The 17,572-nt window shown below is 41.1% G+C and overlaps 1 protein-coding gene across 1 annotated transcript in view; it reads left to right on the forward strand.

The window, feature by feature from the left end:
• The window catches only part of LOC139579501 (dynactin subunit 1-like), a 42,230-nt gene extending 25,134 nt beyond the window's left edge, over positions 1-17,096 (forward strand). Inside the window, exons 6-11 of the mRNA XM_071408213.1 lie at positions 5,111-5,215; positions 8,857-9,165; positions 9,750-9,902; positions 10,895-11,055; positions 16,145-16,382; positions 16,833-17,096. Coding sequence (XP_071264314.1) covers positions 5,111-5,215; positions 8,857-9,165; positions 9,750-9,902; positions 10,895-11,055; positions 16,145-16,382; positions 16,833-17,081 — 1,215 coding nt within the window. The 3' untranslated portion in view covers positions 17,082-17,096. The remainder of the gene's footprint in view (positions 1-5,110; positions 5,216-8,856; positions 9,166-9,749; positions 9,903-10,894; positions 11,056-16,144; positions 16,383-16,832) is intronic.
• Positions 17,097-17,572: the final 476 nt, after the last annotated feature.

Consider the following 17,572-nt stretch of genomic DNA (forward strand, 5'->3'; position numbering starts at 1 on the left):
CAGAGAGGGCACAGGGCCAGATATGATCAGAGAGGACACAGGGACAGATATGATCAGAGAGGTCACAGGGCCAGATATGATCAGAGAGGGCACAGGGCCAGATATGATCAGAGAGGTCACAGGGCCAGATATGATGTGTATTTTATTAGTGTCAAGCAGAGAGTCAATCAGCTCTTTAAAATCCAGTTTCAACTGTTCAGAGCTGCCCTTCATAATGTCATTAAAACCCACATGGACTAGGATAGAATCAATGTCCTGGCGTAGTCCATTCAGGACCAGCTTAGTAATGTCATTAAAACCCACATATCCTAACGTAGTACATTCGGGAGCAGCTTAGTAATGTAATTTACTCGAGCTCTGGGATAGGACATTGTTTCTGCACCAGGAACAGTCACATTTCTTACCATGGATCTGCCCAAAATCACAGCTACAGATTGTTACACCAGATAATGTGATTTAACCAAATATTTTTGGTATACATTACTGGGAGTTACAGGATAGGTACTGTTTGGTGTAGCAAATCAAATTACATTTTTATTTGTCACGTGCGCTGAATACAACAGGTGTAGACCTTACAGTGAAATGCTTACTTACAAGCCCTTAACCAACAATAGAGTTTTAAGAATATACCTAAAAAAAAGTAAGAAATTACACTGATTGAATCTTTACATATTTATATCCATAACTGTGTCTTTATCTATATACCATTTACATAATTAATAAGCTCTACATATTTAGTTAACTTCTAGTTCCTCCCAATCCCGGATCCGGGAGCACCCCCCACAGTAAAAAAGCTGACTAGCACAGCGTCACAAGTAAATACTAGCATCTAAATATCATTAAATCACAAGTCCAAGACACCAGATGAAAGATACAGATCTTGTGAATCCAGCCATCATTTCTGATTTTTTAAATGTTTTACAGGGAAGACACAATATGTAAATCTATTAGCTAACCACGATAGCAAAAGACACAACTTTTTTTTCTCCACCATTTTTTTCCTGCATGGGCAGCTATCACAATTTCGACTAAATAAAGATATATATAGCCACTAACCAAGAAACAACTTCATAAGATGACAGTCTGATAACATATTTATGGTATAGCATATGTTTTTTTAGAAAAATGTGCATATTTCAGGTATAAATCACAGTTCTACATTGCAGCTGCAATCTGAAATAGCGTTGGAAGCAGCCGGAATAATTACAGAGACCGACGTCAATTACCAAAATACTCATCCTAAAACATTTCTGAAAAATACACAGCATACAGCAAATGAAAGACCAACATCTTGTGAATCCAGCCATCATTTCTGATTTTTAAAATGTTTTACAGGGAAGACACAATATGTAAATCTATTAGCTAACCACGTTAGCAAAAGACACCACTTTTTTTACTCCACCAGTTTTTTACTCCATCAGTAGCTATCACTAATTCGACTAAATAAAGATATATATAGCCACTAACCAAGAAACAACTTCATCAGATGACAGTCTGATAACATATTTATGGTATAGCATATGTTTTTTTAGAAAAATGTGCATTTTTCAGGTATAAATCACAGTTTACCATTGCAGCCACTATCACAAAACTCACCAAAGCGACTAGAATAACTACAGAGAGCAACGTGTATTACCTAATTAATCATCATAAAACATTTCTTAAAAATACACAGCGTACAGCAAGAAGATCTCCGCTAAACACAGAATCAAATGGTTTATCCATCTCTCTCTGACACCGATAACTTCTGAACAAAATTGTTTTCAAATACAAAGTTGCCAATATCTTTCCAATCGATACAAACACTCAATGTATAAAAATATTCTTCAAATGAAAACCGAGATAACAGCATAATATGTATATATATTTATATATGCTTATCTTAATCATGTTCAATCAATTGAGTTAATTTTGCTACTTGTAGGCTACTGTCTGTAATTTGTCCCAATATATTTCATGCTGTGTAGCCTAACGTGATCAATGATGTACCAAATCAGTGATGTAGTGAATTTTTATTTGGTAAGCATTAGTATAATCCGCCTCAATATTTGCAGCCGTAGGGTGATAATAGGAGCTGATCCGTCGTCAGTATTGTGAAATAATTATATAATTAGGTAAGATTGTAGAAAGCTGATCCGAGGACAGCGCTCCCTTTCTTTCGATACTACTAATATATCGACACATGATCCAACGACGCACTGAGCAACCGTTCTCTACGCGTGGTGATTTCGGAAACGCTTGATACATCTTCGGCTGTTGTAAGGACAGATGCAACGTTACAACACTCGTAAATCTAAATTCCATCGCTATCGGGGGGAAAAACGCCCCCTAGTTATAGACTGTTTCAAGTTATCTAGAAGGGTGAGTGGCTAACTGTGTACTGTTTTGGCAGAGGGTATGTACAAATGCTTCCAAAGTGCATACAAGAGACACCCACATTGATTCACAACCCCAAGACAACTCTCGTTTGTGGCTTCAGTCATGCATTTCTTAATGCGCAAAGCTACAGTATAAAATGAGACCCAAATCAGTATGTTCAGCCCCATTTGAAACACTGCTGTTATATATTGAGACAAACAGACAACGTTTCAATTCCGACAGAGATTTTCATCAAGACCTGTTATTTTGTTTTATCTCAAATAGATAAAATAGATTAAGTAAATGTATCTTCATTCGCTAAGGCAGTATTTTCACCTTGGAGGAAAACACCGGGGAGTTTTTATAGACCGCCAGCAACAACAAAAGGCATCCATTTACGTGTTGTTTATGAGTGCATTTCACACTACTTTTGGATTATAATTGGATTGTAAAAGCTTGTATAAATAACCTGCTTAATATAGTGTTTGTGTTATCAGCGCACATCAGCTACATTACTTACTACTTAAAAATACACTTAAACTTCAAACAGTAAATTGGTCTTTGGCAGCCTTACAGTGCCTTCAGAAAGTATTCACACCCCTTGACTTTTTTCCACATTTTCTTGTTTTAAGTCTTTAATCTAAACTGGATTAAATTGAGATTATTTTTGTTACTGGCCAACACACAATACCCCCAGAATGACAAAGTGGGATTATGTTTTTCGAACATTGAATATCCCTTTGAGCATGGTGAAGTTATTGATTACACGTTGGATGATGTATCAATACACCCAGTCATTACAAAGATACAGGTGTCCTTCCTAACTCAGTTGCCGGAGAGGAAGGAAACTGCTCAGGGATTTCACCATGAGGCCAATGGTGAAACCTGGTTCAGTCTGCTTTCCACCAGACACTGGGAGATGAATTCACCTTTCAGCAGGACAATAACCTAAAACACAAGGCCAAATCTACACTGGAGTTGCTTACCAAGAAGACAGTGAATGTACCTTAGTTGCCAAGTTGCAGTTTTGACTTAAATCTGCTTGAAAATCTATGGCAAGACCTGAAAATGGTTGTCTATGTAACGGATGTGAAATGGCTAGCTAGTTAGCGGGTACGCGCTAGTAGCGTTTCAATCAGTTACGTCACTTGCTCTGAAACCTATTAGTAGTGTTGCCCCTTGCTCTGCAAGGGCCGCGGCCTTTGTGGAGTGATGGGTAACGATGCTTCGTGGGCGACCGTTGATGTGTGCAGAAGGTCCCTGGTTCGCGCCTGTGTCGGGGCGAGGGGACGGTTTAAAGTTATACTGTTACATTGATGCTGTTGACCCGGATCACTGGTTGCTGCGGAAAAGGAGGAGGTTGAAAGGGGGGTGAGTGTAACGGATGTGAAATGGCTAGCTAGTTAGCGGGTACGCGCTAGTAGCGTTTCAATCAGTTACGTCACTTGCTCTGAAACCTATTAGTAGTGTTGCCCCTTGCTCTGCAAGGGCCGTGGCTTTTGTGGAGCGATGGGTAACGACGCTTCGTGGGTGTCAGTTGTTGATGTGTGCAGAGGGTCCCTGGTTCGCGCCCGTGTCGGGGCGAGGGGACGTACTAAAGTTATACTGTTACATCTAGCAATAATCAACAACCATTTTGACAGAGCTTGAAGAATTCTGAAAATAATAATGGGAAAGTGTTACACAATCCAGGTGTGGAAAGCTCTTGGGAGACTTACCCAGAAAGACTCATAGCTGTAATAAAAAATAAATATGAATCCATTTTGAATTCAGGCTGTAAAACAACAAAATGTGGAATAAGTCAAGGGGGTATGAATACTTCCTGAAGGAACTGTATGTCAATGAGCATTGGCATTCTAGCTAACAACTGCTGCAATCCAAAAGGCCAGCAGCACCCTGCATCCCACTGCTGGCTTGCCTCTGAAGCTAAGCAGGGTTGGTCCTGGTCGGTCCCCTGGATGGGAGACCAGATGCTGCTGGAAGTGGTGTTGGAGGGCCAGCAGGAGGCACTCTTTCCTCTGGTCTAAAGAAATATCCCAATGCCCCAGGGCAGTGATTAGGGACACTGCACTGTGTAGAGTGCTGTCTTTCGGATGGGATGTTAAACGGGTGTCCTGACTCTCTGAGGTCATTAAAGATCCCATGGCACTTGTCGTAAGAGTAGAGGTGTTAACCCCAGTGTCCTGGCTAAATTCCCAATCTGGCCCTCAAACCATCACGGTCACCTAATCCTCCCCCAGTTTACAATTGGCTCATTCATCCCCCTCCTCTCCCCTGTAACTATTCCCCAGGTCGTTGCTGTAAATGAGAATGTGTTCTCAGTCAATTTACCTGGTAAAATAACAGATAAATACTTTTTTTTTAAAGAGGTACTTTGCAACTATCACAACCAAATATAATCTTAGCGACTTAAAAAAAATAAAAATAAAACAAACATTGTAAGCCTATGAGAACCCCAAAAAGTGTTTTTTCTTTAGGACTAATAACTATAGACATGTTATGTTGAACGGGTGCAGATGGCAAAGGCCAGTTGTTTTTCCACAGTGGCCTTTATGATGTGATGAGTAGCAATGCGCACGCCCCAGCCCACCTGAGTATCTTGTCTTTTTCAGTTATCTGAAAAATGGGGCTGATGGTGATGGTTGATGGCTGTGTTGTGGTCTGTGTTCCAGGTGGATGGGGCTGATGGTTGTGTTGTGGTCTGTGTTCCAGGTGGATGGGGCTGATGGTTGTGTTGTGATCTGTGTTCTAGGTGGATGGGGCTTTAGGAGCTGAGGAGATGGTGGAGACTCTGACAGAGAGGAATCTAGACCTGGAGGAGAAAGTCAGAGAGCTGAGAGAGACCGTCGTTGATCTGGTAAGACAGACACACCACAGACCAACTGGGACAGATACAGACCAACTGGGACAGACGCACCACAGACCAACTGGGACAGACGCACCACAGACCAACTGGGACAGACACACCACAGACCAACTGGGACAGACGCACCACAGACCAACTGGGACAGACGCACCACAGACCAACTGGGACAGACGCACCACAGACCAACTGGGACAGACGCACCACAGACCAACTGGGACAGACACACCACAGACCAACTGGGACAGACACACCACAGACCAACTGGGACAGACACACCACAGACCAACTGGGACAGACACACCACAGACCAACTGGGACAGACACACCACAGACCAACTGGGACAGACACACCACAGACCAACTGGGACAGACATGGTTGGGGGTCAAGTCCATTTCAATTTCAGTCAATTCAGGAAGTACACTGAAATTCAAATTATCTTCAATGCTTTTCAACGGGGTAAAATGTGGAGTTTAATTAGAATTTGTTTTACTTCCTAGACATTTGAGATAAACATTGTATTTCTGTGGTCTGAATTTCATAAAGTACAAACAGCATTGTTTTCAGATATTTTCCATTGGTAGGCCTACCTACCCATGCACTAATCTGTCTCTCCTCACTCTGCTCACTTCAGTGAATGAATGGGCAATCAATCAATCAATCAATAGCTGATCAAACATAGCTGATCATTGTGACGTCACTGAATGTGTACAGTGCATTCGGAAAATATTCAGACCCCTTCCCCTTTTTCCACGTTTTGTTACGGCACAGCCTTATTGTAAAATTGATTACATAAAAAAAGAATCCTCATCAAACTACACACAATACACATAGCGAAAACAGGTTTTTAGAAACGTGTGCAAATTTATAAAAAAGTAAAAAAATAAATACCTTATTTAAGTATTCAGACCTTTTGCTATGGGACTCGAAATTGAGCTCAGGTGCATCCTGTTTCCATTGATCATCCTTGAGATGTTACTACAACTTGATTGGAGTCCACCTGTGGTAAATTCAATTGATGGGACATGATTTGGAAAGGCACATACCTGTCTATATAAGGTCCCACAGTTGACAGTCGAAGGCGAAAGTTCACCTTCCAACAGGACAAATGATTCTAAGCACACAGTCAAGACAACGCAGGAGTGGCTTCGGAATGTGTCTCTGAATGTCCTTGAGTGGCCCAGCCAGAGCCTGGACTTGAACCTGATCGAACATCTCTGGAGAGACCTGAAAATAGCTGTGCAGCGACGTTCCCCATCCAACCTGACAGAGCTCGAGAGGATCTGCAGAGAAAAATGGGAGAAACTCCCCAAATACAGGTGTGCCAAGTTAGTAGCGTTATACCCAAGAAGACTCAAGGCTGTAATCGCTGCCAAAGGTGCTTCAACAAAGTACTGAGTAAAAGGTCTGAATACATACACTACCGCTCAAAAGTTTTAGAACACCTACTCATTCAAGGGTTTTTCTTTATTTTACGATTTTCTATATTGTTTGAATAATAGTGAAGACATCAACACTACGAAATAACACATATGGAATCATGTAGTAACCAAAAAAGTGTTAAACAAATCAAAATATATTTTATATTTGAGATTCTTCAAATAGCCACCCTTTGCCTTGATGACAGCTTTGCACAGTCTTGGCATTCTCTCAACCAGCTTCACCTGGAATGCTTTTCCAACAGCCATGGAGTTCCCCCATATGCTGAGTACAAGTTGGCTGCTTTTCCGACTCATCCCAAACCATTTCAATTTGGTTGAGGTCGGGGGATTGTGGAGGCAAGGGCATCTGCTGCAGCACTCCATCACTGTCCGTGTGTTGGGTCATTGTCCTGTTGAAAAACAATATGATAGTCCCACTAAGCCCAAACCAGATGAGATGGCGCATGATTCCATATGTGTTATTTCATAGTTTTGATGTCTTCACTATTATTATCACAATGTTGAAAATAGTACAAATATAGAAAAACCCTTGAATGAGTGGGTTTTATAAACTTTTGACCGGTAGTGTATGTAAATGTGATATTTCAGTTTTACATTTGTAATACATTTGCTAAAATGTCTAAATACCTGTTTTTGCTTTGTCATTATGGGGTATTGTGATGTCATGGGGTATTGTGACGTCATTATTGGGTATTGTGATGTCATTATGGGGTATTGTGATGTCATTATGGGGTATTGTGATGTCATTATGGAGTATTGTGTGTAGATAGATGAGATAATCTATTTTAGAATAAGGCTGTAACAAAATGTGGAAAAACTCAAGAGGTCTGAATACTTTTCCGAATACTTTTCGAATGATGTGAATAATGATGAAGGTGAGAGCCCAGTAACAGATGGACTCCGATCCCTTTAATCATAGAGGCTTTGTGTTTCTAAAATCAGTGATTCCATTTCTATTGTCATGTGAGTTTTTTTATTTATTGGAAAGTCCAAATGTCGGCCTTTTACCAGATACATTTTTTCCCACCATGAACTGTTTATTTTCATAACTGTTATGAATTCGGTATCAAATCAAATTGTATTAGTCACATGCACCGAATACAACAGGATGTAGACCTTACAGTGAAATGCTGAATACAACAGGTGTAGTAGACCTTACAGTGAAATGCTGAATACAACAGGTGTAGTAGACCTCACAGTGAAATGCTGAATACAACAGGTGTAGTAGACCTTACAGTGAAATGCTGAATACAACAGGTGTAGTAGACCTCACAGTGAAATGCTGAATACAACAGGTGTAGTAGACCTCACAGTGAAATGCTGAATACAACAGGTGTAGTAGACCTCACAGTGAAATGCTGAATACAACAGGTGTAGTAGACCTCACAGTGAAATGCTGAATACAACAGGTGTAGTAGACCTCACAGTGAAATGCTGAATACAACAGGTGTAGTAGACCTCACAGTGAAATGCTGAATACAACAGGTGTAGTAGACCTCACAGTGAAATGCTGAATACAACAGGTGTAGTAGACCTTACAGTGAAATGCTGAATACAACAGGTGTAGTAGACCTTACAGTGAAATGCTGAATACAACAGGTGTAGTAGACCTTACAGTGAAATGCTGAATACAACAGGTGTAGTAGATCTTACAGTGAAATGCTGAATACAACATGTGTAGTAGACCTCACAGTGAAATGCTGAATACAACAGGTGTAGTAGACCTCACAGTGAAATGCTGAATACAACAGGTGTAGTAGACCTCACAGTGAAATGCTGAATACAACATGTGTAGTAGACCTCACAGTGAAATGCTGAATACAACAGGTGTAGTAGACCTTACAGTGAAATGCTGAATACAACAGGTGTAGTAGACCTTACAGTGAAATGCTGAATACAACATGTGTAGTAGACCTCACAGTGTAATGCTGAATACAACAGGTGTAGTAGACCTTACAGTGAAATGCTGAATACAACATGTGTAGTAGACCTTACAGTGAAATGCTGAATACAACAGGTGTAGTAGACCTCACAGTGTAATGCTTACTTACGAGCCCTTAACCAACAATACAGTTTAAAAAAAAGATTGGGTCTGTACACAGCGTAGTACCTTCACTGACGCATTGTTTTTGCTCTACAAAAACAACACGTAAGCGTGACCTTTGTGCTCTGTGATTGGTCCGTTTCTACAGGAAGCCATCAATGAAATGAACGATGAGCTGCAGGAGAACGCCAGAGAGACGGAGCTGGAGCTCAGAGAGATGCTGGATCTGGGCGGAGGCAGGGTCAGGGAGGCGGAGAAACGAGTGGAGGCTGCTCAGGAGACCGTAGCTGACTATCAACAGACCATCAAGAAGTACCGCGAGCTGACCGCTCACCTGCAGGAGGTGAACAGAGAGCTGACCAGCCAACAGGAAGCCACAGCTGAGCAACAGCAACAGCCTCCAGCTGAGATGTTTGACTTCAAGATCAAGTTTGCTGAGACTAAGGCCTATGCCAAGGTGAGCTGTACACAGTGCCCTGTGCACTTTCAGAAGAGCGCCACTAAAAATACACAGGGAAAAATCAGCATATTTTGGCTTAGTCTTTTAAAAAGGTGAGCTGTACACAGTGCCCTGGTCGACAGTGTCCCGTCCACAACAGTACCATGACTACCTGTCCACTAGCAGCCTGGAATACGCGGTGAAAAATGCATTGGTGTAGTCTAAACTATCTGTTTTTGCGTGTGTGTCTCTCTCTGTGTCTGTGTGTGTTTCTCTCTGTGTGTCTCTATGTGTCTCTCTCTGTGTCTTTCTCTGTGTGTGTATCTCTCTCTCTCCCTCTCTCTCTGTGTCTCTGTGTCTCTGTGTGTCTCTCTCTCTGTGTCTCTGTGTGTGTGTGTGTGTCTCCCTGTGTGCGTGTGTGTGTGTGTCTCTGTGTGTGTGTTCTTGTGTATGTGTGTCTCTCTCTGTGTGTGTGTCTCTGTGTGTGTGTGTGTGTCTCTCTCTGTGTGTGTGTGTCTCTCTCTGTGTGTATCTCTCTCTGTGTGTGTGTCTCTCTGTGTGTGTGTGTCTCTCTCTCTCTGTGTGTCTCTGTGTGTCTCCAGGCCATAGAGATGGAGCTGAGGAAGATGGAAGTGGGCCAGGCCAACAGACAGGTGTCTCTCCTCACATCCTTCATGCCCGACTCCTTCCTACGTCATGGAGGAGACCACGACTGTATTCTGGTGCTTCTGCTCATACCAAGACTCATCTTCAAGGTAGAGAGAGAGAGCTGTGTGTTCTGTCATAGGTCCTCACATTGCTGCTCATAGGTCCCCACACTGCCCCTGATAGGTCCTCACATTGCTGCTCATAGGTCCCCACATTGCTGCTTATAGGTCCCCACATTGCTGCTCATAGGTCCCCACATTGCTGCTGATAGGTCCCCACATTGCTGCTGATAGGTCCCCACATTGCTGCTGATAGGTCCCCACATTGCTGCTCATAGGTTCCCACATTGCTGCTGATAGGTCCCCACATTGCTGCTCATAGGTCCCCACATTGCCGCTGATAGGTCCCCACGTTGCCGCTGATAGGTTCCCACGTTGCCGCTGATAGGTCCCCACGTTGCCGCTGATAGGTCCCCACATTGCCGCTGATAGGTCCCCACGTTGCCGCTGATAGGTCCCCACGTTGCCGCTGATAGGTCCCCACGTTGCCGCTGATAGGTCCCCACGTTGCCGCTGATAGGTCCCCACGTTGCCGCTGATAGGTCCCCACGTTGCCGCTGATAGGTCCCCACGTTGCCGCTGATAGGTCCCCACATTGCCGCTGATAGGTCCCCACGTTGCCGCTGATAGGTCCCCACATTGCCGCTGATAGGTCCCCACATTGCTGCTGATAGGTCCCCACGTTGCCGCTGATAGGTCCCCACCGGACATGAGTGGGTCATAGTTGCTCACTGTCACGGGATGAGGTAACTCCGCCTGCGATTTCAAAATGAGCGTTGGTCCTGAGCCAAAAAAAAGGTCATGTCCTTTTGGTCTAACGGTCAACACATTGGTTTCTCTCGTGGGAGAGCCGGGTTTAAATCCCGCCAGTTACATGTGTGCCTGCGTCCCCAGGCGGAGCTGATCAGCAAGCAGGCGGAGAGCCGGGTTTAAATCCCGCCAGTTATATGTGTGCCTGCGTCCCCAGGCGGAGCTGATCAGGAAGCAGTCGGAGAGCCGGGTTTAAATCCCGCCAGTTATATGTGTGCCTGCGTCCCCAGGCGGAGCTGATCAGCAAGCAGGCCCAGGAGAAGTTTGATCTGAGTGACAACTGTGTGGAGAGGAGCGGCATGAGAGGAGCGGCTGGGGAACAGCTGAGCTTTGCTGCTGGACTCGTCTACTCTCTCAGTCTACTACAGGCTACACTACATAAATATGAGCAGTAAGTCAGTCTGCTACACTACATAAATATGAACAGTAAGTCAGTCTGCTACACTACATAAATATGAACAGTAAGTCAGTCTGCTACATTACATAAATATGAACACTAAGTCAGTCTGCTACATTACATAAATATGAACACTAAGTCAGTCTGCTACACTACATAAATATGAACACTAAGTCAGTCTGCTACATTACATAAATATGAACACTAAGTCAGTCTGCTACATTACATAAATATGAACACTAAGTCAGTCTGCTACATTACATAAATATGAACACTAAGTCAGTCTGCTACATTACATAAATATGAACACTAAGTCAGTCTGCTACATTACATAAATATGAACAGTAAGTCAGTCTGCTACATTACATAAATATGAACAGTAAGTCAGTCTGCTACATTACATAAATATGAACACTAAGTCAGTCTGCTACATTACATAAATATGAACACTAAGTCAGTCTGCTACATTACATAAATATGAACAGTAAGTCAGTCTGCTACATTACATAAATATGAGCAGTAAGTCAGTCTGCTACAGTAAGTCAGTCTGCTACATTAAGTCAGTCTGCTACATTACATAAATATGAGCAGTAAGTCAGTCTGCTACACTACATAAATATGAACAGTAAGTCAGTCTGCTACATTAAGTCAGTCTGCTACATTACATAAATATGAGCAGTAAGTCAGTCTGCTACACTACATAAATATGAACAGTAAGTCAGTCTGCTACATTAAGTCAGTCTGCTACACTACATAAATATGAGCAGTAAGTCAGTCTGCTACAGTAAGTCAGTCTGCTACATTAAGTCAGTCTGCTACATTACATAAATATGAGCAGTAAGTCAGTCTGCTACACTACATAAATATGAACAGTAAGTCAGTCTGCTACATTAAGTCAGTCTGCTACACTACATAAATATGAGCAGTAAGTCAGTCTGCTACATTAAGTCAGTCTGCTACATTACATAAATATGAGCAGTAAGTCAGTCTGCTACATTACATAAATATGAACAGTAAGTCAGTCTGCTACACTACATAAATATGAGCAGTAAGTCAGTCTGCTACATTAAGTAAGTCTGCTACACTACATAAATATGAGCAGTAAGTCAGTCTGCTACATTAAGTCAGTGTGCTACACTACATAAATATGAACAGTAAGTCAGTCTGCTACATTAAGTCAGTCTGCTACATTACATAAATATGAACGGTAAGTCAGTCTGCTACATTACATAAATATGAACAGTAAGTCAGTCTGCTACATTAAGTCAGTCTGCTACATTACATAAATATGAGCAGTAAGTCAGTCTGCTACACTACATAAATATGAACAGTAAGTCAGTCTGCTACATTAAGTCAGTCTGCTACATTACATAAATATGAGCAGTAAGTCAGTCTGCTACACTACATAAATATGAACAGTAAGTCAGTCTGCTACATTAAGTCAGTCTGCTACACTACATAAATATGAGCAGTAAGTCAGTCTGCTACAGTAAGTCAGTCTGCTACAGTAAGTCAGTCTGCTACATTAAGTCAGTCTGCTACATTACATAAATATGAGCAGTAAGTCAGTCTGCTACACTACATAAATATGAACAGTAAGTCAGTCTGCTACATTAAGTCAGTCTGCTACACTACATAAATTTGAGCAGTAAGTCAGTCTGCTACATTAAGTCAGTCTGCTACACTACATAAATATGAACAGTAAGTCAGTCTGCTACAGTAAGTCAGTCTGCTACATTACATAAATATGAGCAGTAAGTCAGTCTGCTACATTACATAAATATGAACAGTAAGTCAGTCTGCTACACTACATAAATATGAGCAGTAAGTCAGTCTGCTACATTAAGTCAGTCTGCTACACTACATAAATATGAGCAGTAAGTCAGTCTGCTACATTAAGTCAGTCTGCTACACTACATAAATATGAACAGTAAGTCAGTCTGCTACATTAAGTCAGTCTGCTACATTACATAAATATGAACGGTAAGTCAGTCTGCTACATTACATAAATATGAACAGTAAGTCAGTCTGCTACATTACATAAATATGAACACTAAGTCAGTCTGCTACATTACATAAACATGAACAGTAAGTCAGTCTGCTACATTACATAAACATGAACACTAAGTCAGTCTGCTACATTACATAAATATGAACAGTAAGTCAGTCTGCTACATTACATAAATATGAACAGTAAGTCAGTCTGCTACATTACATAAATATGAGCAGTAAGTCAGTCTGCTACATTACATAAACATGAACACTAAGTCAGTCTGCTACATTACATAAATATGAACACTAAGTCAGTCTGCTACATTACATAAACATGAACAGTAAGTCAGTCTGCTACACTACATAAATATGAACACTAAGTCGGTCTGCTACATTACATAAATATGAACACTAAGTCAGTCTGCTACACTACATAAATATGAACACTAAGTCAGTCTGCTACATTACATAAACATGAACAGTAAGTCAGTCTGCTACATTACATAAATATGAACAGTAAGTCAGTCTGCTACATTACATAAATATGAACACTAAGTCAGTCTGCTACATTACATAAACATGAACACTAAGTCAGTCTGCTACATTACATAAATATGAACAGTAAGTCAGTCTGCTACATTACATAAATATGAACACTAAGTCAGTCTGCTACATTACATAAACATGAACAGTAAGTCAGTCTGCTACATTACATAAATATGAACAGTAAGTCAGTCTGCTACACTACATAAACATGAACAGTAAGTCAGTCTGCTACACTACATAAATATGAACACTAAGTCAGTCTGCTACATTACATAAATATGAACACTAAGTCAGTCTGCTACATTACATAAATATGAACACTAAGTCAGTCTGCTACATTACATAAACATGAGCAGTAAGTCAGTCTGCTACAGTAAGTCAGTCTGCTACATTAAGTCAGTCTGCTACAGTAAGTCAGTCTGCTACATTACATAAATATGAACAGTAAGTCAGTCTGCTACATTACATAAATATGAACACTAAGTCAGTCTGCTACACTACATAAACATGAACACTAAGTCAGTCTGCTACATTACATAAATATGAGCAGTAAGTCAGTCTGCTACATTACATAAACATGAACACTAAGTCAGTCTGCTACATTACATAAATATGAACACTAAGTCAGTCTGCTACATTACATAAACATGAACAGTAAGTCAGTCTGCTACATTACATAAATATGAACACTAAGTCAGTCTGCTACACTACATAAACATGAACACTAAGTCAGTCTGCTACATTACATAAATATGAACAGTAAGTCAGTCTGCTACATTACATAAACATGAACACTAAGTCAGTCTGCTACATTACATAAATATGAGCAGTAAGTCAGTCTGCTACATTACATAAACATGAACACTAAGTCAGTCTGCTACATTACATAAATATGAACACTAAGTCAGTCTGCTACATTACATAAACATGAACACTAAGTCAGTCTGCTACACTACATAAACATGAACACTAAGTCAGTCTGCTACATTACATAAATATGAACAGTAAGTCAGTCTGCTACATTAAGTCAGTCTGCTACATTAAGTCAGTCTGCTACATTACATAAACATGAACACTAAGTCAGTCTGCTACACTACATAAATATGAACAGTAAGTCAGTCTGCTACATTAAGTCAGTCTGCTACATTAAGTCAGTCTGCTACATTACATAAATATGAACAGTAAGTCAGTCTGCTACATTAAGTCAGTCTGCTACATTAAGTCAGTCTGCTACATTACATAAATATGAACAGTAAGTCAGTCTGCTACACTACATAAATATGAACAGTAAGTCAGTCTGCTACATTACATAAACATGAACACTAAGTCAGTCTGCTACATTACATAAACATGAACACTAAGTCAGTCTGCTACATTACATAAATATGAGCAGTAAGTCAGTCTGCTACATTACATAAATATGAACAGTAAGTCAGTCTGCTACATTACATAAATATGAACAGTAAGTCAGTCTGCTACATTACATAAATATGAACAGTAAGTCAGTCTGCTACATTACATAAATATGAACACTAAGTCAGTCTGCTACATTACATAAATATGAACAGTAAGTCAGTCTGCTACATTACATAAATATGAACGGTAAGTCAGTCTGCTACATTACATAAACATGAACACTAAGTCAGTCTGCTACATTACATAAATATGAGCAGTAAGTCAGTCTGCTACATTACATAAATATGAACACTAAGTCAGTCTGCTACATTACATAAATATGAACAGTAAGTCAGTCTGCTACATTACATAAATATGAACACTAAGTCAGTCTGCTACATTACATAAATATGAACAGTAAGTCAGTCTGCTACATTACATAAATATGAACAGTAAGTCAGTCTGCTACATTACATAAATATGAACAGTAAGTCAGTCTGCTACATTACATAAATATGAACAGTAAGTCAGTCTGCTACATTACATAAACATGAACAGTAAGTCAGTCTGCTACATTACATAAATATGAGCAGTAAGTCAGTCTGCTACATTACAGTAAGTCAGTCTGCTACATTACATAAACATGAACACTAAGTCAGTCTGCTACATTACATAAATATGAGCAGTAAGTCAGTCTGCTACATTACATAAATATGAACACTAAGTCAGTCTGCTACATTACATAAATATGAACAGTACGTCAGTCTGCTACATTACATAAATATGAACACTAAGTCAGTCTGCTACATTACATAAATATGAACAGTAAGTCAGTCTGCTACATTACATAAATATGAACAGTAAGTCAGTCTGCTACATTACATAAATATGAACACTAAGTCAGTCTGCTACATTACATAAACATGAACACTAAGTCAGTCTGCTACATTACATAAATATGAACAGTAAGTCAGTCTGCTACATTACATAAATATGAACACTAAGTCAGTCTGCTACATTACATAAACATGAACAGTAAGTTTAGCCACATTCTTTTCTCTTTAACTACACAGCATTCAACATGGAAAGATCTCACTCAACTATTGTGTGTGTGTGTGTGTGTGTGTGTGTGTGTGTGTGTGTGTGTTAGAGCGCTGAACCAATGCAGTGTGGAGGTATATCAGAAGATCGGGACGCTGTACCCGGAGATGGGCGTGCACGAACGTTCCTTGGACTTCCTGATTGACCTGCTGCACAAAGACCAGCTGGATGAGACGGTGAACGTGACGCCACTCACCAAGGCCATCAAATACTACCAGCACCTGTACAGTATCCACCTGGCAGAGCAGACAGAAGACTGCACCATGCACCTGGCTGATCACATCAGGGTACCTAGAATCTTTATTCCAAGTGTGTTCAATGCCAAAACTTTTAAGTCACAGGTCAAAATCCGACTGGAAGGATGTTGTTAAACCTAGTGGGTTCCTTTAACTACAGTGGGTGTATCTCCACGTGACTTCTTCTGACACGCTCCCTCTCCTGCTATCTCTCTCTCTCCCTCTTTCTCCCCCCTCCCTCTCCTGCTCTCTTTCTCCCACCTCTCCCTCTCCTGCTATCTCTCTCTTTCTCTTTCTCTTCCGCCACCTCCCTCTCCCACTATCTCTCTCTTTCTCTCCCTCCCTCCCTCTCTTTCGCCCCCTCCCTCTCCCGCTATCTCTCTCTCTTTCGACCCCCTGCTCCCTCCCTCCTGCTATCTCTCTCTTTCCCTCTCCCTCTTTCTCCTCCCCCTCTATCTCTCTTTCTTTCCCTCTTCTCCCCCCCTCTCTCCCTGTCTGTAGTTTACCCAGAGTGCGTTGGACTGTATGTGTGTGGAGGTTGGTCGTTTGCGTGCGTTCCTACACACAGGGCAGGAGAAGACGGACCTAGCCGTGCTGCTGAAGGATCTAGAGACTTCCTGTTCTGACATCAGACAGTTCTGTAAGAAGATCCGCCGACGCATGCCTGGTACGGACGTACCTGGGATACCTGCTGCACTCACCTTCCTACAGCAGGTAACCAATCAGCACTCACCTTCCTACAGCAGGTAACCAATCAGCACTCACCTTCCTACAGCAGGTAACCAATCAGCACTCACCTTCCTACAGCAGGTAACCAATCAGTTTAACTGAGCTGGACTCTTGGTTAGGGTTACAGCGGGTAGAGACTGGCCACAGTTTTGGCACAATATCATATAGACAGAGGCCTGAGCAGAATTTATATAGAAAATAATACAATATTTTGCGTAATTTTACATCTAAACTAAGGTGTATGGTGCAGTATTTCTCAAGTTAACAAATATGCAACGTGTTGTCTCATGTTAACAAAGTCGGGGCTGCTGGGCAGGTCTGTCTCACTGTCTATGCATTTGGATAGAGAGCAAATCCCAAAGCCAACCTTCATTTACCCATTGTGACACACACATGTTGCAAACTCCATGTTAGACCAGACTGACTTTATGACCAAAATTATCCTGTTTACACTTTGTAGTCAATTCTGACTCATATCGATGCCAAACACTGTAGGCCGTTTTTTTAAGGAT

The sequence above is a fragment of the Salvelinus alpinus genome, chromosome 6 (genome assembly GCF_045679555.1).
Source record: "Salvelinus alpinus chromosome 6, SLU_Salpinus.1, whole genome shotgun sequence".
In the NCBI taxonomy this organism is placed as follows: domain Eukaryota; kingdom Metazoa; phylum Chordata; class Actinopteri; order Salmoniformes; family Salmonidae; genus Salvelinus; species Salvelinus alpinus.